Here is a 26,601-nt window from a genome sequence, read left to right on the forward strand (position 1 = left end):
CTGTATGTAATATTGTAGGCTTACTTTTATACATAATATTGCTAAGCTTTTATCTTTAATTTTACTAAGATTAACCATATAGTTGCACGTCAGTACAGTTCATTTATTTTGAGTGCTATATAAATATTACAATTTCTGACTTTATTATACTTAGTTCACTCCTGTTAATGGGCATTTGGGTGGTTTCCAAGTGTTTGCTTTGGTGAACTGAGTCACAACGAATGTTCTTGGACACGTTCTTGGACACATAGGAGTATGTACATGGGCAAGTTTCTTTTGGATATATACTTAGCAGAAGTGCTGGGTCATGAGGCATATGAAGGTTCAGTTTTGGGAGATAATGTCAAACTCTTTTCCAAAGTGCTTGCCTGATTTTAGATTCCTACCAGCAACGTGGATTGAGGACTGATTTTATGACAAATCTAAGTGACAACAAATAATGTAGGTGATCTGCTAGCGCTTAATCACATTTGCGGATTTTTAGAGCTGTCCCTCCTGCTTAGCATCAGTGAGGCCATGCATCCCTCAGGGTGCCAGTGCAAGCTGACTGACCTGCTCACAGTGGCTGGGGAGGCCTGCTCCAGGTCGGCTGGCTCAAAGATCAGACTCATCTTGGAGCTCATCTGGATAATCTCACCACTCATTAAACAAAGCTGAAAGTGCAAAGCAGAGGGGTGGAGGGCAGGGTTAAATTCCATCTGCAAGAGAGAGGCCTCAGTGGAGACAGAGATGGTCTGAACTCATTTGACAAATATTTCTTGATCCCTACTACGTGCCAGTCACTGTTCTAGGTGCCTAGAATAAAACACACAAGAATCCCTGTCCTCTTCAGGTTTATATCCTGCTGGGGGGAGACAGATGGTTAGCAAAATACATAGTATATAAAATGGTGAAAGTGCTTTGGAGAAAAATAAAGTAGAAGAGGGGGTTGAAGAATGCTCAGTCAGGGTCAGGTGAGCTGTAATTTTATTTTATTTATTTACGTTTTGGTGAGGAAGATTGGCCCTGAGCTAACACCTGTTGCCAATCTTCCTCTTTTTGCTTGAGGAAGACTGTTCCTGAGCTAACATCTGTGCCAATCTTCCTCTATTTCATGTGGGACGCCCCAATAGCATGGCTTGATGAGCGGTGTTAGGTCCACGCCTGGGATCCGAACCAGCAAACCCGTGGCCACCAAAGCAAGGTGTGCGATCTTAACCACTATGCCACCCTGCAGGCCCCAGGTGACCTGTAATTTTAAATAGGGAGGTCAGAGAATCACTGAATTACAGCCTTCAATGAAGGGTTAAGAAGTTGTCAGATGACAGCAAGTTTCATGGTTCCTTCCTTCGTGTTTAATATAGAACTTAACTGCACACACTCATCTTGTTTTATTTGCTCGAGTCTCCCATGAAAGACTCCTTTTAGAATCCCTCATGGCCTGGTCCAGGGCTAGAGTGACAAGAATATCTCCATACATCCCTTTTGGAATGGAAGGAAAGACCATTGAAAGTCCTAGTGTTTAGCAAGCATATCCCTTTAGAAAGCAGTGCAAACACATAGGAGACTCTTGCAAAACATACAAAGCCAGCTGCGCAGCTTCCCATTTGCCAACAAGGGTTCAAATGAGATATTTAAGTCCTAAGATGTCCGGAAGCCTAGGCCTCAGAGGAAAAATGGAAATCCCATTACTCCCTAATGCTCATCTACAGTTATGGGGAAAAAGTTCCTTGCACATTACCTGGTCCACATCAAACACATCTGGAAACAGGTCACTACACGCATCCCTACAAGGGTCATAGCTGTTATGGGGCTGACACCAACAGCAGTGTCATCTCTGAATATCAAGAAAAGTAAAATACATCCATACCTCTGACAGAAGTTTGATTTACACCCAGAGCAGAGAAGAGCCATCAGAAAATCCACTGATGATGACTCTTTATACTTCTAATCTCGAGACCAACCGATACGTTTGTTCAATTAGTTTATATAACACAGTCCATATCATGTAATAAAACATTTCTATTTTTATATGTTATATAATCAAAATTATGCACATGCTATAATTAGTATATGTGTATAATTTGGATAACTAGGCCTTCCATTGTTGAGCATGACTCACTCTTAGTCTTGTGAAATTTAAATGCAGTAGGAAAATATATTTTGATTTGCTAATGATGTTATATTCAGCACAGGAGCTCTTCCTCGAAATGGTGATAAATTTTATTTTATATCATTTTATTTTATTTTAACAAACACTTATATAGCACTTGCTGTATGCCAGGCACTATTATAAGTAGTTTGCAAATATTAATTTATCTAATCTTCCTAACAACACTATGAGATAGACACTATTATCCCCATTTTATAGATGATGAAACTGAGGCATAGAGACACTAAACAGCTTGTCTGAGGTTACACAACTGGTAAGCGGCAGGGCCAGGATTTGAACCCAGGCTGTCTGGCTCCAGAGTCCAAGCCCTTTAGCCACTAGACTTACTGTGGCAGAATGTATTTTCCAAAGACTACTGCAATAATCTCTCCCATCCCATGTGCATTTTTACAATGTGACCTTGCCCACCTCCATTAAGAGGTGGAGTTTATTGCTCCAACCCCTTGAATCTGGACAAGCCCTCTGACTTCTTCAACCAACAGAATTCAGAGAAAGCGATGCTATGCCAGTTCCAAGCATAGCTCCTCATTTCCTGGAAAATTCTACTTACTGCCTCTTGGAAATTAGCCACCACATAAGAAGTACCACTACCCTGGACCACCAAGTGAGAATCCCAAGCCACATGGAGAGGCCTGGAGGATGAGATGCTATTTGTCGGGGAGGGGCAGAGAGAGAGAGAGAGAGAGAGGAATGAGCCTCCAGACAGTAAGTAAAGAAGCCACCTTGGATGTGGATCCCTGAGCCCTAGCTCCCCAGCTGACATCATAAGGATCAGCTAAGCCTACCTGAGCCATTCCAAAATTCCTCATCCATAATATCAGGAACAAAATAAATGGTTGTCTTAAGCCACTAGGTGTTAAGGTAGTCTGTTACATAGCAATGGATAACCAAAACACACTCCATATATGAGGTACCATGTATGTACTATCTCATTTAATTACTAACCCTCCTATTTTATTACTACCCTTTTACAAATGAGGAAACTGAGGTTCAGAGAAGTTACGTAACTTGCTCAATACAACACAGCTCAAGTGTAGAGCTAGTGGTCCAATCTGATGACAGCAACAAGGCTTTTAACCACTTTACAACATCATCTCTAAACACACATAGCTTACCTACTACAAGTACAGAAACATAATTCATGAACTGATAACTGTTACTTTCTTGTGGGACATTCATTCTTAGTGTAATAAAGGTAGGTATTATACAGTTTTGATCAATCACTCACTTCAATAAAATAGTTTATATCCATCCATAAAAAGTGATATCAGACTTAGTAGCTACCTTTTTATTGTCATCCAGAACAGTGTTCATATTTTCAATCCAAACAGCATCCACTGGCCCATCAAATATAATCCACTTGCGGTCATCAGACACTGAAGACGCTTGCTCCCGGAAAGCATTGGCGAGGACTCCGTCTGTCCATTCATGGCTCACTTGGTCAAAGCACCCATACAGCTGCCCCATGGTGATAGCCTTGGGGTTGATGATCTTGTACTCCACAGCAAACTCCTCCATCTGGTGGGCTAGCAAGAAAGTCCAACATGAGTTACAGAGACTCTGGTCAGGCTAGAACACTAGGTAAGAGATAATGCCATCTCAAAGACCAGCCAACATTTTTGAATATACCATCCAAGGAGAGTCCTAATAAAATCTGTGCTCAGTCCTTATAAAGAGTGAGATCGCTGGATAGACAAAGCCTTAAATTTCTAGGTTAATAAAGCCAACAGCTTCTCACCATATTTTCTCATATGGCTTCTCACCATAAGAACTCAATCAGTAAAGGAAAGAGATGCCATATTATCAGGCCTCTTGAGGCACCTGGCTCTCAGAGCTGCCCTAAGAACCTTGGCTTTGACTTGAGATGAGGAAACAGCTGACAAGGAAGATTCTGGAAAATGATGGTTACTTTTCCTTTCTCTATCAGAAGGGCTAGCTTAGCCCTGAAACCTCTTCTTAGCTGCTCAATAGGTGTCAGTTATCCCCTGAGAAAGGCAAACTGTTGGAGTACCAGGACCCAACCAGGATACACAGGCTGATGGATGGCACATCATACACACTTAATAACAGAAAATAACTGCACTTTTCCACGATCCTTCAAAGTAAGGAAAAGCTGGAGTGCCTGAGTCATGAACTAAATAAAGAGCCACTTCTGCAGAATCCTGAGGCAAAGACAATGGGGGAGGCCTCCTTTCTCTTCATTTTGTTTTCTAAGCTATATTCAAATGTCAAAATTATTACTTAAGTCTGAAATGCCCAAATTACTTATTAAGGCCAAGTTAGTTGCCAAAACAATAACCCCAAAAATCTAACAGCAACTCAATTATCAAGTGTTATTAGGAAAAATGTTAAAGTACTGGAAGGGATCATGGAAACATAGGTACAATAAGGCACTGCTAAAAAAACCGCAAAACTGCCTGGTAATAAACACAGCTTTCACTTGTTGAGTAGACACCATGCTACATTATTCACCTAAATAATCTCATTTAATTCTCACAACAATCCAATTTTACAGTTGGGAAAACAGAGGCTAAGAGAGATTTGGTCATTTGCCCAGGGTCTGGGTCTGATTCAAAAGTCTGAGGTCTTATCCTCCAAATTAAATGGAAGGAAGGAAAGAAAGGGAGGGAGGATGAGAGGGAGGGAGAAAAAAAGAGAAAAAAAAAAGAAAGGGAAGAGAAGGTAAGAAGGGATGGAAAGAAAAGAAAAAAAGGAAAAGAAAAGATATCAGGTAGTTATTTGAATTTAGCATAGTTTTGTTTAGGCCACTGGCAGGCATCTCTCTCTCTTTTGGGAAACCTTTGGAGAAGCCACTGTGCATCATTTGAGAAAATTCCTCCAGCCCTAATGATGTACATAGAATCCCCTGTCGGAAGCCCCACCTCCCCTTTATCATCTGCCTGGAGACATCTGTGTGCCATGTTCTATTTCTGGCTCTGACGCCAGAATCCAGGGACAGCAAAACTAACAGTCTGGCATTATCTCCATGGAGTCAGACAACTGAGAGGGGAGTCCTGTCCTCCCTGGAAGCCAGGAATGCGAGCTTTACCTTCGTGTAAATCACCCAGAGCTGCAGCCAGCACTTTATAAGCACAGGTCTTGCCACCCATGGGGTCTCCGACAATCATATAGCCATGTCTTACCAGCATCATCTCGTAGATCTGGGAGGAGACATCACACAAGGAGTTAATCATTGCAAACCTCCCTGAACTGCAAGTTAGTAAGAAGTCAGTGAGGAATGAGGGACTGAAAGAGGATTCCCACAGCCACTTCTACCTCTGGGAAACTGTAGTCCTTTTCGTGATCTATTGTTTAAGTATCTTTTCGATGAATAAATATATGTGTGTGTCTCAGATTAAGGGATGGGAACTACTATTTGCTCTGCACCCAACTACATGCTAAGCATCAAGTGACTTACCTAAATTCTTTCATTTAATCCATTCAGGTACATTAACCATTGCTAGACGGGAATACTGAGCCCGAGAGGTTAAGCAACCTGCCCAAGCTCATCAGTGGTGGAGCCAGGATTTGGGCACAGGGCTGTCTGAATTCAATGCCCCTAATCTTTTCATTACGCCATTTCCATTTGCTTTTAAAGAGGAAAAGGAAACAATGGTCATTTTAGCAAATTGCATTTATACTGGAAACCTCCTTTCTCGAGGCCTAAATGCTGTTCTGACTGGACTGGAACTCTCAGTAGATGAAAATGTATTTTCCGAGCCAGGCCTCATGCTGTAAAATAGAAATGACCTTCTCTGTAATTGGTACAGGGATGGTCACATGACTTTATCAGCACAATTCAAAGCTAATCCCGAGACCTGCTGAAGACAGTTGGAGAGTGATGCTCTTTTTTCTTCTGGGTTTGAATGTGGGACAATCTAACTCTGAGGCTGCTGGGGACCCAACTGAGAAAGAAGTTTGAATGCAGAGAGAGACAGAGCCCAGAAATGAAGAGAGACAGATTCCTGATGACGTTATCTAAAAACCCGGATCCCTCTGTACCTGAAGCCAACATATTCCTGGACTTTTCAAGTTAGGTAAGTGAATAAATTCCCTTTTGTTGATTAAGGCAGTTTGAGTTGTCTTTCATTAGAAACTGAGAATGTCCTTACTAGTTCAAAGCCCAATGCCCCCAAAGGTTTTATTTCATCCCTAAATTAAAAAAAGAAACCCCAAGGAAGATGGTCATAGGAAAAGTACTGGATTTTAAACTTCAACTCTTGGAAATGAAAACTGAAGACACAACAGATTGCTAAGTATTTTCATCTCTACCTCCATCGCTATTCAGGCACGTCTGACTGCTGCCTGTTAGTTCCAGTCTGCCACAATTCTTTCCGATTCCTGACTCCAGCAAACAGTAAAACAGACACACTCCCATATGCGTGCAAAGAACCAACCTGGATAATTTTCCCAATAAACCAAGGTACTGGCTGGAGTTTCATCTTTTGGATATTCTCATTCAGTACTTCCATGAAAACTTCATAGTCTGGCTTTGGAAGAACAACTCCAGGAAACAAATCTGATATAATTCCCTGTTAAAAGATTTCAAGAGAAGGTGGAAAAGATGAATTACCAGATATATGACTTCAACATTTTCCCAAAATGAGATCAAGAGACAGCAGAAATCTTTGAAAAATTCCAAACCTCATTTTTCTACATCAAAACTCATCCACAATTACAAATTACAACACTATCTATAAAACATGATTTCCCTGCCAAATAATTTTAAAAGGCAGCAAATATTTAATGGGTCTGTACTATCTTCCAGTTACTGTATTAGTAACGAACAAGATAGTCATAATTTATGGAGCTCACAGCCTGGTAAGGAAGATAGGCATTTATTAACTACAAATGAAAACTAACTAAATTTGATTTTAAAAAATAACTACCCAGCCCAACAGCAAATATTATTCTCTCAATGAAACCATTTTTATTAAAATCAGGAACCAGACCAAGATGTTGCTATCATCATTATTATTCAACATTTTGGGGAGAGTTTACAGGAACAGAGATGCTAGCTGGGGATAGAGAAGGTGTCAGAAGATGGAAGAGGATGTGGAGAGGGTGCCAGAGAAACATTTCCTCTTTAGAAGCTGAGTCCCAGTGCTTGGCCAAGGCCCCAAACCACTACATACCTGAAACAGAGGGACATCTTGAGCCAAGAATTTGGCCAGATTGACATCAAGCAAGGCCCGGAGCAGCAGGACACTCTCATTCTCCTCCGGGTACTTGAGCTTCAGGTTGCCAGCAGCAGTGAGCACAGACTTGACTGCACGCATGCCATAGTCATAGTGATGCTGGGAGGAGAGTTGCTCTGAGCATAGGCGGTAGGTTGCCACAATCTTCTGGGAAAGACTAGAAAGGCAAAGACAAGTCTGCAGATCCCCAGAGAGGAGCAAGGTGTCTGCTCAACAGACCTTCTCAACATGCCTCAGCAAACCAGGCTTGCCCACGGACTTGATGGAGAAGCCCTATCATTTGAAGGCCTTTTAATGCAGTTACCATAATGAGCTAAGGAAGCAGTGTAACTCTTTTTCAAAGGTAGGATGAAGAAAAAGCAAGCATATACACATATGTATAACATGTACTGCATAAAGAAATTAAATGTGTGTATACTTTTGTTTGTATATATAAATGTATGAATACACACACACACACACACTTCGGAAGAATACATCAAACTATGAACTATTAACAATGTTAATCCCTGGAGAATGGTACTAAGGGTCACTGAGGGAACATTCACTTTTTGCACTTCTGTAACATTACTTTGTTTTTCAATGTCCACGTTTTACTTTTTTAATTTAAGAAGACCAATTCACAATTTAATATATTCAGCACACAACACATGTAGACTCATGTGCACCACCATTTCTTATTCTTCCTGGCCACACAGCTGGACCACATCTGCTAGCCTCTCGCACACTCACAGGGTGCCTATACCACTGAGTCCTAGTTGGTGGCTGTGAATGAAAGGGAAGTATGCCACTTCCAGGGCTGGTCCATGAAACCCTCCTCCACGAGAGCCTCCATGCTCATGTGTTGTAGCTGTGAGATATAAGTGGCCTGGGTCCCTGACCCACTCACTGGGGAAGAACTGCCCCTGATCACAAGCACCCATTTTGGATTCCCAATGAGTGAAAAATAAACTTTTGTTATGTTAAGCCACTGGGATCAGGGGGTCTGGGTTACCCTACCCAATATACTTATGCACATTCCCTGTGAGGGGCTCCTCTCTACAAGACTGATTTACTTTAAAAGCAAAGACTCCGTGTTGCTCACCAGCACCTAGCACAAAACTGGGCAAAAGGTAGGCAGCTGAATAAAGGTTTGCCAGTTGAATAAATAAATGAATTGAGTGGGAAAATCAATGTAATCCAGGTCTCCTATAGAAAAAATAAATTAAACCTCATTTGACAGAGGCAGCCTCTTGGCCTAGGAAGGGTGACGTATTCTGTTGAGAACATCTGCAGCCCTGTGGACTAAGAACAAGGACACTCAGGCCACAAAGACACTGATGGCCTTGTGAAGACATCCGTAGTAAAAAAAATCAATTAATTACAGCCAAGACAATGTAAAAAGACAAATGTAAAATTTGGAATAGGTCAGTAAAAGCCATCTTACAATGAATTTCATAACTCTTGGTGCGTGTGATGAAGACTTTGATGTGTGTCTTGGAAAACTGGGTAAGACTTGAATGAGAGATAACCCAGTTGATTGTAGTAAATAAACGTTATATTGATAACAATGTTAATTCAAAATTATATTAAATTTTCCTGTTCAATCTTGGAATAATTTCCTGTTTTTCAGTCTTGCCTTAAGCCAGTTAGGAATGTGTGTGCGTTTGTGTGTGCATGTGTCAGTATGTGTATGTGTGTGTTAGAGTGAAGGTTTGGGAGGAGATGAGTGGCTGCATTCTTTCATAGTAGTCCAGGTGTGTGTAAAGAGAGAGGAGGCTCTTTCTTGGAAATCTGGGCCACTTCCCAGTCAGGGATGGGGTCGAGACCAAGACCAGGGCTATGTGTTTTCAGATCAATTTGTGAGCAGAAGCCTGTTTCTCACGTTTCTCTCTTTTCTTCCATAGGCAGCCCACCTTGAATCCACCACACAAAAAAACCACTTTGTCAGGGCCTTTAGAAAACAAATGTAACCTACCTTCTGGAATCCAGAAACCCCATAGAGTAGAGGGAGATTTCTCCAATGAGGGCATAATCTGGCACCATCATGGCCACTGTCCGAAACAAGGCCTGGAAAAGAAACAGCCATTCAGAACCTAAACACATACCAAGAACACTGCGGGAAGGCACATCTACAGAGGCAGAGAAGTAGCATGATCATTCAGGCCACTCCAGTGACAATCAAGGAAAGGAGGGCTGGAGGACAAGTCAGTGCAGAGGGTTCATCTTCATTGGACAGATCCACTGTTCCACTAACCTCCCCACTGGCCCTGTCCAGGTACATGTTGTCATACTGGGTCCTTCCAAGATTGTGAGGAAGGCCTTAGGAGCAGGTATCCTAACAACACCTCATTCTCCTATGCCAAATAAGCATCACTCAACTACTGGAGCTTTCCAGTGTTCAATATGGACAGCAGAAGTCATTTAGGAATGCAGGATTATTATGTATCAGAAGAATTCTGAAGTCAGATCTTGATTTGAGCCCTTGTTCTGCTACCTACTAGCTGTGAGCAAGTTATGTGACCCTTCTAGACCTCAGGTCTTTCATCTCAAAATGGGCTAACACTGTGCCCTCTTCATAGTTATCATGAGAACAAATGATATCATCTAAGTGAAGTACTTAGAAAAATGTGTGGCACATAGTCAGTGCTCAATAAACATCAGCTGTTGCTATACTGCCTTAGATCTTACAGGAGAAGTGACTTGCCCAAGTCATACAGTTAGTTAGAGGTAGAGCCAGGAATAGAACCCAGGCTTCCTGATATTAAAACCTAGTGCTTTCTAGTATACCACACTGTCTCATCAAAGTTGCTTGCGCAGGTCTAATGTGCAGATCTCTCATTTACATTACTGTCTGACCCCTGTGGACAATAGAAACAATGACTCTTGTTCTAGTGTGCACTGCTTCCTATTTGTCACTGGTTACTATGCATACATGACCCCTCCCCTAAGAGACTTTGTTGGGAAAGTGGTTGTGTTCTGGGGCCAAGTACTATCTTACCACCATTGAGACTCCACTATTACTTCTCACAGCTGAAAAATGTCACCTGGTCCCATTACTGGGTTTCTCTGTGAGACCTTTGGGTGCTTTCAGAGGTTTCTATACCACAAAGCACACCCAGCATTTATACACTCTGCTGTTTACCTTGAGATTATCTGGCAGCTCAGCCCTGCCAGCATACCCAGGGTTCATGGTGATGAAGACAGCACAGGTTGGGTTCAGAGAGAGCTCGGTGCCTTCAAAGATGAACATCTTTAGCTTCCGGATAATGGCTTGTTGAATGCTGAGAATCTGCTGAGCTACCACAGACAGCACTTCCACCTGGGGTGAGAATGGATGGCTGATGTGGGTTCCTGTTTCTGTCAGCCACTCACCCCATGCTACCAGAGTCTCTTGCACTTAGCAAAGAAAGAAACACAATAACCTGAGAACCAGACCTTCACCTTCAAAATTAGGAGCACAACTTACGGTTTTGGTAAAGAAAAAGAAAATTGGTGCATGCATGTGTGTGTGTGTATTTTCCATAGTATTTTGTCTTTGTTCCAGCACCTACCATAATGCTTGACCTGTAGTAGGTATCCCAACAGTGTTTATTGGTTCAAATTGCACATTTACATTTCCTGACCTAAATTTCCCACCCAAATAGAATTAATCATGTTCTCTTTTGTGAAGCATCTTTTGTACCACTACCATGGATTTCTGTCATATTCTATCTGTTTCCCTTTACTAGACTGTAACAGTTTAGAAGGCAAAAACATTTCTTACTCATCTTTGTATCATGAACATATGAAGAGTATCTGAATGTAACTGCTGCTCAATAAATTTTTGAATGAGCAATTGAATAAGTGAATATGATGAGGGTGTATATGTGTACAAAATATGCATTTTGTCTCCTTGGGGAAATTTTTGTTTAGTTCATTGAGTACATACTCTTTGCAAGAGGCTGCAGAAGAAAGATAAGACCCTGTCATTGGGGAGCTGCGAGCCCAGAAAAAGGCCCCTGCATGCCTAACCCTCTGTTCTGTGGCCTAGTAGCAAGGTTACCTCAATCCGGTTGAACTCATCAAAGCAGGCCCATGCTCCAGCCTGGGCCAGCCCCTTGAAGAACTTTCCCATGGCTTTGTAATCCAGACCATCTGAGCAGTTGAAGACCACACACTAGAGAGAGGGAGGATGTGGGCACCATTCAGGATGGGTTCCCTCATATCCGGATTACTCTGCACTGTGAAACAGGGGTGGGGCTCCTCGTTTCCTGTTCACTGAAGGAGCTGGGGCCCCACTCTGCCTGTTACACTAAACCTTCTTGAACTTCATGCCAACTTCCCTGGACAGGGGTCCAGAGAGGGGTGGAGGAGAGGATAAGGATGGACAGCATTTCCCTACCTGCTTGGCCAAAGCTTTGGCCAGATCTTTGGTGGTTTCTGTCTTGCCTGTCCCAGCTGGACCCTCCGGAGCTCCCCCAAGGTTTAACTTCAAAGCCCCCATCAGTGTCCTATGGGGGAGAAAATAAAAACTCAGCGCCTGAGTCTGAAGACACGGGAAAGAAACTGGCTTTTGGTTTATTTTATTTTGATTCATACAAATAGTCGAAAATTTTTCCCTGATTATATACCAACACAGCATCACTGTAAAAAAAATTCTGTTTTACTCAGCATTGTAAACTCAGAGCCTGGCACAGTGCCTGGTGCATGGGTGGCACTCATAAGCATTGCTTTGAATGAATGACTGACTGAATAAATGAATATATATACACATAAATGAATCAAATGAAAGTAAAAATCCTCATAAACTCTACATTCCAAAGATCACCAATGCTAATGGAATGGTGAAAATAAAATCTCTCACTAGATTAAGAACTCTTGAGTTCAGGATCCGTATTTGATTCAGTTCCATATTCCCAGCAAACTAATATAGTGCCTGGCATGTGGCAGGGGCAAGATAAATGTTGGAAATGAATGACGTGTTAACTGTGGTTCCACAGGCCCTTGTATGAGCCTCTTTAATTTCAGTTAACATATTATCTTGTAATCATCTGAGTATGTCACCTCCCCCACCCCATTAGATTGAGGGTTCCTGGAGGTCATGCATGGCACACAGGAAAGTTTAAGAAATGGTTGTTGAATAATGAGAGGAATAAATGAATAAGTGAACAGCAATCACAGAACATAGAAAACAAGTGATTGAGGTCTTTGGAAGGAGAAATACTCAAGTATTATCTTCACAATTGAAAAAATATTCCACTGTAAAGAATATATAAAGTCAAAGAAAATCTAAACATCACAAAATTGACAAGTTCACAATGTTCAGATTTTTAATGTTATGAATTTCAAGGAAAGTGACAGAGTACTTTGCTGAGTACAGAACGACTGTATCTATCCATCAGACTGGCTGGCAGAGTTTCCAGACTCCTTGTCTGAGTCTGTCACCAGGCTCCCTCACCTGGCCCCTTTTCTCTCTCTTGGCCTGGGATTTCCAGGCACCATCTTGATTCCTGCCGTTGGAGAGCTTTCTAAGTACCGTGCCATTTTCAATGACAGGCAACAATGTTCTGCTTGCTGGCTTGACTGCATTAATTTGCATTAGGACTCCTACTGCGTTCTCATTTCTTGCCTAAGGCCTAGTTTCCATGCCCATCTGTAGGACCATGGTGACTAAGGGCAATTCTAAAATCTGAGAATTTGAAATGAAGAGGGTAAAGGCAGCCAACTCAAGATGCACCTATCTTCTTCCCCAGGAGGTTTTCCTTCTGGAGTTCTCTATTCACCCATCAGGTCTGGGGGAGCCCTGGAGTTTACCTGTAGCAGCGGTCAGTGAGGGGCGTAATCACCAGCCGGGGGGAGTTTCCCAGGTACTCATAGCCATACAAGGCTTGTGTAGTAATCATCTGCACCTGCACATCCTTTGCCTCCCAGTAGTAGCGCAGCTGGGAGATCCACTGGAAATCATTCAGATCACAGACACCGTCCGCAGATAACTTGGCCACCACATCACGAGCTGTTGGGACACACACACACAAACACACCCATGCATCCTCCCATCTCCACAGCCTCCAGAGAAGAGGTCTGAGGATGTCAGAAGGCCACCTCTCACTCTCCAAACAATTTTAGGTTTAACTACCCTCCTTGACCACCCCCAACTTGCAGGCAGCCATATCTTTCAGAAGCTGGTCTTTGCTTCTCCCAAGGAGCCAGGCAGAGAATCTACTTGCATTGTCTGCTCTCAGGCAGTACCGGAGAGGCATTAAAAGTGCAAACTCTGAAATCAAACTGCCTGGATCCAAATTCTGGTTCTGCCATTAACTAGCTGTGTGACTTCAGGCAAGTTACTCAATCTTTCTGTCCTTCAGCTGCATAATCTACAAAACGAGGATAACATAGTACCTACCTTATTGGGTTACTATGAGGATTAAATGTACATATACAAATATATATACACATATACATATACACATATATAAGATCTATATAGATATCCATATACACAGATAGATAGACAGATAGAACTGTGCCTGACATATAAAAACATTATATAAGTATTAGCTACTGTTATTATTCCCAAATTCTTGGGGGATTGACTAGAGGGTTTTGCAATATGTAGTTACCCCAAATGTTGCCATAACCCCAACATAACCCTTTGGGCTCTGTTCCAAGGCCTAGGCTATCCTAGGAGAATATAATCAGCTTGGCCTGATGGAACTGGCAAGGGAAGGGGTCCCATGAATCCATGGTTGGTTGTATTCTTTCCATCTGGGAGCCTGAGAAACCAGCTGAGAGATATAGCTCTGGGTTTTCTCATAGAATTATGAACCTAATTTAATTTTCTCACAGTGACAGGAGCCCTGAAGTTGAAGAGTGGGCAAAGATTTACAAGAATTATTATTTTTTAGGTAACTCAGGGAGAGAGCTATTAAGATCTCAGAACTACCTCAGCAGCTTGAAATTAGGATCCCAAAAGCATAATTTTGCCAAGGGACACTTCCGTAAGTCCATTGCCTCTGCGTGAAAGAAATCTTTATTACAGTAAAATCCAAAACCCTGCAGAGAAGAGCCCTTGAAGAAGATTACACCAATAGCTCTTCCATCCTTCCCAAGGAATTTAATTCCCCAAAGGTTCTTGAGAGAACCCAGAGCGGCAGCAGGAGGAGGGGTCTGCGTGAGAGACCCAAGAAGAAGGTGAATCTCAAAGGACTGAGTTGGAGATGCCTTTGCTATACAGTGTGTGTGTGCATGTGTCGATGCATGAGTGTGTGTGTGTGTGTGTGTGTGTGTGTGTGTGTGTGTGAACCCAACTACTCTGGGGTACACGGAGCAGTAACATCTGCACTTATTATTACTCCTGCCTGGAGTGGGTATGTGGCCAGCTGAAGATCACATTCTCCCTTCTCTCTCCCTGATTTTATGCTAGTCTATCTAAATGAAATCAGATTGAAATGCGCATCCACCTTAAGGAGAACAAGATGCCATGAAATGCCAGTAGGATGCTGGGTGTGTGAGGAGGAAAGACACTGTTCCCAAGCAACCAGCCTGGTCCAGCCCTAGTTTCCTTGGTAATAATGGAGTGAGGGTGTGGGGGTGGTTTGTTTTATATAAAGACTCCAGTTCTTCCTCTTCCTCTTCTTTTTTTTTTTTCATGAAGAGCTGGAAGGCATCATCTCTCACCCACTCCCTCCCTGAGTCACCGCCCATTTTCAGTCTCTTGGGTTTGGGATCAGACAGACCTAGGTTCAAATTACAAAAGAGCCTCTGCTACTTATTCTCTGTGTACTACCTCTCAGCAAGTTATACACCCCTCTAAGCCTCTGGTTCTCAATCTGTGAAATGCATATAAAAATGAGATAACGTATGTCAAGCACTGAGTACAAAGTTTGGCACCTGGTGAGTATTCAAAAATATTAGCTATGATCAGTGCAAAAAAATCACTCCAACTTGGTGAATCTCAGAAATGGTCTTGGTCATCAGTGTCTCAGTAAGAGCCCTGCTTGGAGGGTTCCTGGAAAAAAGTTGGGGGTGGTGGGGAAAATATAAGGTGGAAATACTCAGAGGCATTGGCTTATCTCCTTCCTCCCCAAGCTTACTCTCAGTTGGAGAAGTATCTCCCTAATGGGAAGAGAGACCCTAAATCACTCTACCTGGGAGAAGGGAGACTGGCGAGCCCGGCTGCTATTCCTGGACAGTCAGTATTGCCAGGGAGTCTCCTTGCTTACCATGGACATCAATGACTGTGAGGGCCCCGAGGGTGAGTCGAGCCCCGCTGCTCAGCTTCCCTCGTACCAGCTGGACAATCTCTGCAATCTGATCATTGCTCTTTTTCAGAAAATCCTGGCAGGGGCATAGGAGGGGACAACTGGTTAAATTGGATTCTCCTCTGGTAATCCCTTCTTGGGAAATGGCACCATCCACCACCCCATGGCCCATGGCAGACTCCTGGATGTCATCCCTCCAGCTCCCTTCCCTGACCTCCAGGCATTAGCCTCTGGATGAATTTCAAATGCATTGCACTAACTGAAAGAAGCCAAATTTGAAAGGCTAGATACTGTAAGATTCGAATTTTATGATATTGTGGAAAAAACAAAACTACAGGGATAGAAAACAGAATGGTAGCTGCCAGAGGCTTGGCGTAAGGCAAGGGGATAACTACAAAGGGCAGGAGGGAATTTTGGAGGGTGTGGAACTGTTCTATATCCTGATTGTGATGGTGGCTACACATATGTATGTGTTTGTCCAAACCCAGAACTGTACACTAAAGAGGGTGAATTTTACTGTGTATAAATTATAAAGTAAATCAGAATTTTTTAAAAAAAATCTGAAACTTTTTCAAATTAAAGGAGACACAGGATATGTGAAAACTAAATGCATGTAAACATGTAATCCCGAATTAGATCTTGGACCAGACAAAAAGACATTAGTGGGGCAACTGGCTAAACTTAGATGAGCCAATTTAAAAGGTCTATAGATTAGATAATAATATTGTATCTTGCATCAATGTTAGTTTTCTGATTTGGATAATTACACTGTGGTTAGGTAAGATGTTAATATTGGGGAATCTGAATGAAAGGTGTATGGGAATTCTCTGTATTATTTTTGTAACATTACTTGTAAGTCTGACATTATTTCAACAAAAAGAGTTAAAAAATAAAAATGAATTTAAAAAAGGAAAACAAGTGAGACCACCCTAGGTTCAAATCTCACCTTCCCCACTTGCTAGCTATGTGGTTCTGGGCAATGATTTTAACCCTCTTAGTCTCAGTCTCCTGTTCTATCAGATCTAAATAATGACAGCTACCTCTTAAGCTGTTTTGAGGATTAAATGAGATAATGTATGTAAAACACTTGGCACAACGTGAAGAAAGAATCCAGTAAATGCTGGTGGTTGTTTTTGTTACTAACAATAAAGTCCCTGACATAAAGCAAAAAAACAAAAAAAAGCCTTTTGAATGCCTCCCCACTGCCCTCAGTTTGTCTCTTAAGCCCTTAGTGATGGGGCTGTTCCCCACATCTCTCTTAACCATGTTCATTCCACAGCCTTCTGGATGAAAGTGCCTTCAGTTGCTAGAGTGCACTATGCTTCTCATCTTCAGACTTCTGCATATTCTAGTCTCCCTCTCTGGAACATCCTTCCTCCTATTCTTTGCTTGGCTAATCCCTATTCATATTTTATGTCTCCTCTTAGACACCACTTTTCTGAGAAATCTTTCCCAATCCTAACCCCTCTCTTAGTTCTCTCCTTCCTCCCTATGCTTCCTGGATCCCTATACTTCCCTTACTACAGTTCTATAAAAGATATTTTTTTCTCTCCCCATCGAGACTGCAAATCCATAAGGATGGGGACCATGTCACTCTCATTCACTTCTAATTCCCTTTGTTTAGTAGCAGAGTCCCAGCACAGCCAAACACAGATGCCAAACAAACATTTGTTAAATAAACATGGATGGATGGATGGATGGATGGTGATCCTGTCCTACATTCCTTCCTTTAGGATGCCGAGGAACATCATTCAGCATGCATACACTCCAGGGCTTGGGTGTGTGAGTGGAAGCAGTCTCCTCTTTTATGGGTAGGAAAACTGGGCACAGAGATGCAGTCACAAAAGTCAGAATTTTTCAGTGTTTCCAAAGTTTGAAATGATATAGTTTGCAAGTGTAAAGTGCAATACACTTTTAGGAATTATCAACATGAAATCTGTATAAATTTCAACCTTGGTCAAATACTAATGTTCTAATTTTAACGTATAAAGCAAAATATAGTAAATTAAAATATATTCTGGTCCCCAGCCAATCATCTATAGGGGGAATAACAGAAGGTCTGATGAGCTAATCATGGGAAATTATACCATGGTAAAGAGGTTGGGGATGGAGTTACTCTTCATTTGTTCAATAAATATTTAATGAGCACCTACTATGTGCTCAGCACTGCAATCACTCTTGGAGATATAACAGTGAGCAACACAGACATGGCCTCTGCCCTGTGGGGCTTACAGCCTAGGATCTAAGTACTGAAAAATTTACCAGCATCTCACTTAACCCTCCCACAGAGCTATAATGTGGTGCTACAATTCTTGCATTTTATAGACAAGACGACCAAGACTCAGGTTAAGTAACTAGCCCATGGTCACACAGCTAACAAATGAAGCTATCAGGATTTGAACCCAAGTCCATCCAGATCTTGAACTCTCAATGGCACGAGTTAACTGGAAGTATGTGTGTCCGGATCTGAGGACAAGCAGGACTTGAGCACACCTGGTCTCGAGAGAAATCTGAAGGAAGAGCTGAAGGTGGGTTTGTGCTGGACTGGAGGTGGGAGAAGTGGGTAACATTGGAGGAGGAGGAGAGGAAAACAGGACCAGATGTTCTCTTAGCCAAGGAAGAAGACAAGGGGTGGAAATTCCAATTGGTGGAAATTCTGCCAGGCTGACCCCTGGAAGCTAAGGCTGATAAAACTTAGAATCCTACAGCCAAGAGTTTCTGCTGGGGAAGGACTGTGAGAGGTCTTACACTACAGAACCTCAGAACAGTCCCAATTCCAAGTTCTCCTTCCCACTGTCCCCATGAGAACCCTGGATTTTGTGATGACATGGGTTGGATGTCATGATTCTTTTTGTTTGTTTAGAAAACATGGCTATTCTAATTATATGTAACTAAATCCTACTCAAGCTTGAATCTCCTCTACAAGCTTCATGACAGGCTCACTTACCGGTAGGGTCTTTTCTACCAGGGCTTGGGATACCTCCTGGGTCCAAAAGATGGAGGAGACACAGATAACCACCTGGCCAGGCCACTGCAAGACCCACTGATTACGAGGGACCTGGGAAAGTGCAGTGAGGCATGGTGCAGGGTCAGTTCATCTTGTGTGATTGAAACTAACTTCTTAAAAACATCCCCCACCACCTCACCCCCTCAACAAAAACAAAACCCTTCCCCACCCTCAGAGGCTACTAGGCTTGACACGTCTGGGCTTACTGATGATTAATGTCTTCCTCGCTGAGTTTTATGAAGAATTTTACATAGTTATAATCAAGGTGGTGTTCAGAGAGAATTCATAATTACTCTTTTTGATGGCTACATAATATTGCAGTGCTGGGCCACAATTTTCTTAGCCATACCCTGCCCCTAACTTGTTTTTTCAACCACAGATCTGCCAAATTATGGCCCAAGGGCATGTTTTTGTAAACAAAGTTGCATTGCAACACAGCCATCATCACTGTTTACATATCATCCATGGTTACCTTTACACTACAAAGGCCAAGATAAATAACTGTGACAGGTGTGGCCTGCAGAGCTGAAAACGTTTACTATGGGACCCTTTATAGAAAAAGTTTGCTGACTCTTACTATAGACACAATTGCATGAAATAATTTCATATAGGTAGCTGTTTTTCTTTAATATAGTTTTTGATTTAAGATATATAATTGGACAAAAGATTGGCCTTTCATTTACAATGTGAATACTACTGAGAGGGAATCTCAGGGTCGGGTAACTGTAGTTGTTGACTTTGGGCACCTATGAGCTAGCTGGTGTCTGGTTTGTCCACGTGACTCCTGGCTGTTGCAACTTATGTGTATGGGTGGCAAAAAACGGTCAACAATGGAGGCCAAGAGTGCTCATTTACTACTACTTGAGGGTGCTGTCACGTTCAGCAGGAATGGAAGTAATTTACATTTTACTCATTATGTAAGCCCACATGTTTGAAAATCTGAGTTAAATGGCACTGATTCCTTGATGTTTTATTGACCTCATACTTTAGTGGGAAGGTGTTAATTGAATGTTCTCTTGTTTGATGGAAGGGGTCCTAGATATGGGGATGGGGCCTGAAAGTGAGAAGAAAAGGCACCTAAAGTAGAGGAGAGTAAAGATCTAGTCTGCCAACATTAACCTTGCTAGGAGCTGGCTAAAGAGTGATTTCCACAGGTTCTTTTCTCTTAGGCCTTCTGTCATACCTGTCCCCCAAACCCCCAAAGCTTTGAGAGTTGTGTCATTCAGGTCATGTGTAATGTAAAGGAAAAACCCAGGAGGGGAATGCTTAATTGGAAGGGGTTCTCTAAATAGACCTCCTACCATCAATTGATTTCACAGGAAGGGCTGGCCCACAGCAACCAGAGTGTTCTGGCTTAACTGGCTATGCGTGTGTCATCTGCTTCTAACTGCGAACATTTCATATTCAGAAACATGTATATGCCCCAAGATTTACAAGGAAAGGAGAGAGAAGCACAGAGGGGTAGGTTTTGGGAGAAGACAGAGGGGCAGTTAGAACTGATCCATTTAAACTTCTCCCCAAAATTCTTATTCTTGTACCAACACCCTGGCATGTCTTCTCTGATTCTCGTTTACCTCGACATACGCTTCAATCCCAAGTCTAATAACTTTCCGCATACTGGCAAGCATCATCTGCTCCACCTGCTGGAGCCACTTTTCCACCATGCCCTGGAGGGTGAGACAGACAGAGAAGCAGCAATAGTTAGCCAAGCCCAGAGGGAGGCACCACGGGCAGAGCCAGCTTTCTCTGGACAGGGCTGGAGGAAGGCCAAAAGTCTGATATCCCTCCAAGCCAATATTCTTTAACTATTTGCTTTACATTTATTAACTGTAGTCTAGGAAGTGACTGTCTTGTCAAAGGGGCGCTGGGAGATTTTTAACATGCGTTTTTTTCATGTCATTTTCTGAAGCAGACAACTTCTCAGGAGGCAAATGACACATTTATGTTTCAGTTCATAAAATAAATTGCTCATTTCTAATGAACAGTTCTAATTCATGCATTATTGCAGTGGTTCCCAAACTTGGCTGTGCATTAGAACTATCTGGAGATCTTTAAAAAATACAGACGCCTGACTGCCACTCCCAGACATTCTGATTTAATTGGTATGGGATGCAACCCAGGTATTTGGATTTTTTTTAAACCTCTACAGGTAATTTGAATGTGCAGAAAATTATTCAGTTTTAAAATTTCAGGTAACTGTAGCTCTTGACTTCAGGTGCCCACGAGCTAGCTTGTGTCTGGTTTGGTGACGTGACTCCTGCCCGTTGCAATATAGGTCTGGGTCATAAAAATAGTTGACAAAGGAGGTCAAGAGTGCTTGTCTATTACTGCTCAGGGGTGCTGTCACGTTCGGCAGGAGTGGAAGTAATTTACATTTCACTCACTATGTAAGGAAACATGTATGAAAATCTGAGGTAAATGGCATCACTTCCATGGTGCCTTATTGACCTTTAAAAACGCCTGCCCCAGCAAGCTGTCTGTCTGAGCAGATCACTTTTAATGGGCTCTGCTTGTGGAGATCTAAGCAGCATCGGTTGTTTGGATCTGATTCCTGCTACTGCCTTCATGTCAAGTTTGGTTGAAATCCTTCCACAAATATAGTGTGTCACACGGATTTCAGTAGAACCCCCCATCTTAGAGATGGGCAAACTGAGACTTGGAAAGACCAAGTAACTTCCCAAAGTCACAAAGTCATTAAGTTGTGGAACACAGGTATCACACACCCAGACAGTCTGGAACTAGAGAGTCCAAATACTTAATCAATATGCTTTCTGTTTTCTCTCCCTCTGTTTGGCTCTGTTATGGAGAAAAGAACCAAAAATGGTTAAGGGGAGTTACTTTGGCTTGAGTTGGATAGATTTTCTGTTTGAACGGAACAGTTTCTTTTTCTGAGCTGATCATGCCCACAATCTCCAGTCTGTCTGTAAACTCCAGCTTGGCAATTCCCTCAAAGCACTTCTTCAGGTGGGGCTGCACTCGGAGGGGGTCTTTGGTCTCTGACAAGATCTCCAGCAGCTCATCATTTGATAGGAAGAAGAACCTATTTCAAAGCAAAGGAAGATGGCAACTAGAATCTTTTCTGAGAACTTCTTTTTCCAACAAAGTGATACTCCCAACAGGTAGATGACACCCCAGTCAATACCAGCTGTGTTCTAGAGTCTTCTCTAAGGCCCACTCCCTTTCGCCACTTTTAGTCTGGGGCATAGAGGTTGGAGATAGTTTTGTCTCAGAGCAAATGAAGGGGTGAAAGCTGGTATATGTGGTTGTGGGGCGGGGGGGGGGGGTGTTCTACCTTCTGACAGAAATCTGAACAGAAGCATGGTTCTCAACCTTGGCCACACTTTAGAATCACCAGTGGAGCTTATAAAAATATACCAATGCCAAAATTCCACTGCCCTGATTCTAATATAATTGATCTGGGGTTGGGTCTGCAGATTTGTACTTTTAAAAATCCCAGGTGATTCTAACGTGCAGTCAGTGTTGAGAACCACTGGGCCACAGAAGGAGAGGAGACCTCCTTGTCTTTCCTTATCTCCAGGTAGGACAGAATATGTTACAGGTGTGAAATAAGAAATGTGTGTTAATGATGAACCTATTCACATGCAGAGGCCTTTACCAGTGTTTTAAAATTAGAGATAATAAGATAACTTCATTTGCTTGCTCAGGCCCTCAAGGTAACAACAACAAATCTTCAGAAAATGTTCAAGGGACAAAATTCTACTGTGGCAACCAGGCTGAAAGTTACATAATGGACTGACCATCTGATTATGGTCTTCACACTATGTGGTGGATTACAAAAATGGCCACAATATTTGCAGCTCCTCTCCTCAAGGGTGGAGTCTATGTTCACATCTCCCGGACCTGGGCTGGCTCTGTATCCTGCTTTGGCCAACAGACTGTGGCAAACATGAGCCTGTGCAAGTTCCAAGCCTAGACATCAAGAGGCCTTGAAGCTTCCATTCTTGCTGTGACCACCACCATGTGAATAATCCCAGGCTGGCCTTCCAGAGAATGAAAGACATGGCCCAACTATCTAGGCTGCCCCTGCCAACAGGAAGCCAACCACCAGACAAGCGATTGAGATCATTGACTGCCAGCTGACTGAAGTCACGTGAATGATCCCTGATGAGCTCAGTCCAGTTTGCCAACCCACAGAATTGTGAGCTAAATAAACAGTTGCTGTTTTTAGCTTCTAAGTTTTAGGGTGGTTTGTTATGCAGCAAAGCAAACTAATACACTGTAGCGGTAGTGTTGGGCAGGTAGGAAGAGCTCAATCACTATTTGTTGGCCCACGGACTGACCGATATCTAACAAGGATGTCAATTTCTCCCACTCCCAAGTGAATTTCAAATAGGTGATCTCTATGGATTTATACTACCTCTATCTCCATCATGTGTGATAGTGAATAAGGCTCAAGGGCCAAAGAGTAATAATCAAGATATTCGTATAATTTAAAATTAAAATCATGATTCAGCACTTTGTATTTTCAAAAACAATTAATTTAAAATATGTAACTATCAATAATATTTTCAAAGTGTTTACTGAGAGTGCTTAATTTTATTCTATAAAAAGGCATATAGGAATATTGAGATAGTCTTGTGAGTGTTTGTGTGTGTGTGTGTTTAACTTAGGGAGAAAAGGAAGCTCAGAGAGGTTAAATAACTGAGTATCTTATCCAGACTGCCTGGATTTGAATTCTAACTTGTCCATTTACCACTCTTGTGTTTTCTGGCAAGTTATTGTTTCCTCCTTTGTAAAGCAGGGATAACAATGCTTCCAACCTCATAGAATTATTGTGAGGGTTAATAAGTTAATACATGCAAAGCACTCAGACCAGTATCCTGACATATGGTAAATGCTGTTTAGTGTTGGCTATTATTCACATTTTTATTAGGAGTAACAGCAGTGGGTAGAGGATTAGAAGCCCAAATCTTAGCAGTTTCCTCTTCCTAGGTTTTGTGCTTCCGAATTGAGGTTCCTTCCACTATTTGTGCTGTGTGTTTGTCCAATACTGAAGCCATTAGCCACATGTGGCTATTTACATTAAAAAATTAATATTAAATAAATTTAAAATTCACTTTCTCAGTCATACTAGCCACATTTAAAGTGCTATCTAACCACATGTGGCTAATGGCTACTGTATTGCAGCACAAATATAGAACATTCCTACCACAGAAGAAAATTCTATGTCTGGACAATGGACAATACTGCACTAAATAGATATCAAGGACATTTCTGAATCCAAAACAAATCACATTTCTTTTTTTGGTAGAAAGCAGGGGACTAACTTTATCTCCATATAAGGGAACACAAAAATGTACTTTTCTTAAAGACAAATTGGGATCAAACTTGCATCCTAATCAGAGTCAAATGACATGGAGTGACCATCCATGGCGAACTACACATGGATAGATTATCAGTAGTGAGGACTCTCTTTTCTAGAACCAGCCCTCTAAAACTACCTTGACTTCTACACAGAATATTGGTTCTTGTGGAAAAGAAGAATCAAATATTTATAAATATACCTACCAGAAACTAAAAAATTTTATGGCAAAAAAATTTAGCTGACATTTCTTAAACACACAGTCTAGGTGCTAAATGCTTTACATGCATTATCTCACATGATCTGCACAGCAAACACATGAGGTAGGGGCTGTTATCATATTTCTGTTTTACAGTGGAGAACCTGAGGCTCTGACAGATTTGCTGTATAAGTGGGAGAGCTGGGACTCGAACTGAGGTCTGTTTAACTCCAAAGTCCAGGTTCTTAATCATGACTACTATACACCTCTGATTGGGTATGTGGCCATGATGGTTGGCCAAAGTGTGGACTTGGTTCCCACTGCTGTCCATTCAATCTCCCTATAAATATGATGTGCCTTACCTCTGAGAGCTGTCTCTTGGGGAATGGAGAACTATAAAGATTATGGAATAGATTGGTAGAAGCCAACTTTCAGTATGAAAATGTAATTCTACCTATATATGGGTCAAGAAGGCAACTCCAAACAAAAGGACAATCCTGAATACCTGGGGAAAAAAAGTCTCTTCTTCTCCAAGTAATCATTCAGCCCCTTCTGGATGTCCTCCAACAGAAGGTTAGTTTCTTGAAGCTTCTCAGCCATCCGTGGCTGGTCTGCTGCCATCAGAACCCTGGCATCTTTCACCTAGGTTCCAACAAAAAAGGGGAGAATCATCATGGGGTTCCCAGATTCTGAGACCGGTCATTGTAATGAGTATATGACAAGCCCATCAACTAATGAACCCCCTTGCCCAGCTAACTGCTTCCTAATTCCACAATGGTGAATGCTCATATAACATGACCCTGTTTGTCTAGCCATGGTTGACTGGGCCTGGGTTGGGCATCTGAAACCAACTGAGCCAATTATATTTTAAATCCTTGGATTTTGGAATTCAAACTATAAAATTCTATTCTAGTCTGAGCTAGACCCTTTAATGAGGGGGCTTTGCTGCTGGGTGAGGATCATCTTCCATTATGTGACCGAGTGGCAGTGTAAGCCAGTCAGCAGAGAGAGAGAAGCAGGCATAGAAAGAACACTCTGAATCCTGAGAGATTTCTGGGTTCTGGCTCCATCCTTTGTGAGGCTTGGCTGCACTTTCTGCCCTTGGATTCCATGAGACACCCATTTGGTCTTTTTGTCTGAGCTACCTTGCAGTGGTTTTCTGTTACCTGCAACCAAAGAATCTTAACTAATAAGAAGTTCGAGGAAGCAGGATATCATGAAAAGTGGCTCCACTGGCTGGGCAATATAAATTCCCACTTATCTCATTCCTGCAAACCACCCGGGCAGATAAATTTCCTTGAGACAAATTCTTTATAAGCGCACCCCAATTTGAGCACACGACTTCAAAAAGGAAAAAGATATCATCTCTTAATAGACGCCCCTGGTTGCCATGTCCACCCAGCAAACTCATCCTTCAGGGCTTGTTTCCAATGTCACCCCCTTTGGAGGTGTACCTGGACACTCTCAGGCAACTAAATTACTCTTCTGCATTCTAGTAACCGTTTGCATATACTTCTATTACAGCTTGCATTTATCTAAGCCTGTCTCCTCACAAGACAGTGAATTCTATATAGGCAGAAATCATATTCTCTACATCTTCCAGTATTTTCTGACTCCTAACACAATGTCTGGGTCATCATGGGTACTAAATAAATATTTGTTAAATAACTGAGTAACTGAACATGGATAATTATTTGAATTCCAAAAGGATTCTCAATCTATAAACATTTCACTGCATCCTCCTGTAATGCACAAAGTCTTCTACCTTGTCAGGAACGACAGCTGAATTCTACAAACTGCTAATAGCTACCTCTAGGGAGGTGGGATTTCAAAAGGCCTCCACTTTCTATATTACATATTTCTATGTTTGGATTTTTAATAATAACTTTTAAAATTAGAAAAAATACATTAAAATATCAAATTTGCAAAAATCTAGTTTACTTTCAAGTTTTAAGGGACATGGGTAGGCTACACAATGAGAAATATCTGTACGGCATCCTATGTTCTTGATGGCTAGATGTGATAAGGTATAAAAACTTACTGCTTGGGACATGAGTGATTTCCAGTAACCATCAACGATGCCAAACTTCCTGCCCTCTTCTGGCATCTGGGCTATGATGTCCTCTGAACTGAAGATCGGTTCCAGGTACAGCCAGGTGGCTTGGCATTTCAACCAGGCATCCAAAATTTCCTGCACACGAACTAGCTTTTCTTCCCACTTCTGCAAATTTAGCATTTCATATTTGAATCATTAACCTGCCACTCTGCATCACAGCCCCACTGATGGATTCATTCATTTATTCATTCATTCACTTGCTTAACAAATACTTATTGGGTGCCCCCTGCATTCTGGTCACTGATCTAGGCAATGTGCATATAGCAATGAGAGAAAAAAACAAGAGTCCTTGCCTTCTTGGAGCTTACATTCTAATGGATTAGTAATAATAATAATAATAATAATAATAATAAATAGTTACAATGCTTACTCTGTGACAAGAGA

The 26,601-nt window shown here is 42.0% G+C and overlaps 1 protein-coding gene and 1 long non-coding RNA gene across 5 annotated transcripts in view; one reads left to right on the plus strand and one right to left on the minus strand.

The window, feature by feature from the left end:
- The window catches only part of DNAH3 (dynein axonemal heavy chain 3), a 167,387-nt gene that overhangs the window by 70,707 nt on the left and 70,079 nt on the right, over positions 1-26,601 (minus strand). For all 4 annotated transcript variants that reach the window (XM_070568381.1, XM_070568379.1, XM_070568380.1 and 1 more), the window contains 16 exons: positions 26,143-26,322; positions 24,607-24,743; positions 21,418-21,619; positions 20,154-20,246; positions 18,520-18,630; positions 15,534-15,648; positions 13,126-13,324; positions 11,714-11,822; positions 11,375-11,488; positions 10,475-10,651; positions 9,308-9,399; positions 7,288-7,507; positions 6,550-6,684; positions 5,202-5,313; positions 3,437-3,678; positions 553-653 (listed from right to left, as the gene is read on the minus strand). In XM_070568381.1, the coding sequence (XP_070424482.1) occupies positions 553-653; positions 3,437-3,678; positions 5,202-5,313; positions 6,550-6,684; positions 7,288-7,507; positions 9,308-9,399; positions 10,475-10,651; positions 11,375-11,488; positions 11,714-11,822; positions 13,126-13,324; positions 15,534-15,648; positions 18,520-18,630; positions 20,154-20,246; positions 21,418-21,619; positions 24,607-24,743; positions 26,143-26,322 (2,339 nt within the window). The remainder of the gene's footprint in view (positions 1-552; positions 654-3,436; positions 3,679-5,201; positions 5,314-6,549; positions 6,685-7,287; positions 7,508-9,307; positions 9,400-10,474; positions 10,652-11,374; positions 11,489-11,713; positions 11,823-13,125; positions 13,325-15,533; positions 15,649-18,519; positions 18,631-20,153; positions 20,247-21,417; positions 21,620-24,606; positions 24,744-26,142; positions 26,323-26,601) is intronic.
- LOC139074907 (uncharacterized) lies at positions 18,385-22,775 on the plus strand. Its single transcript, XR_011524879.1, has 2 exons — positions 18,385-18,521; positions 22,245-22,775. It is a non-coding gene; the product is annotated as an uncharacterized lncRNA (long non-coding RNA).

The sequence above is a fragment of the Equus przewalskii genome, chromosome 12 (assembly GCF_037783145.1).
Source record: "Equus przewalskii isolate Varuska chromosome 12, EquPr2, whole genome shotgun sequence".
In the NCBI taxonomy this organism is placed as follows: domain Eukaryota; kingdom Metazoa; phylum Chordata; class Mammalia; order Perissodactyla; family Equidae; genus Equus; species Equus przewalskii.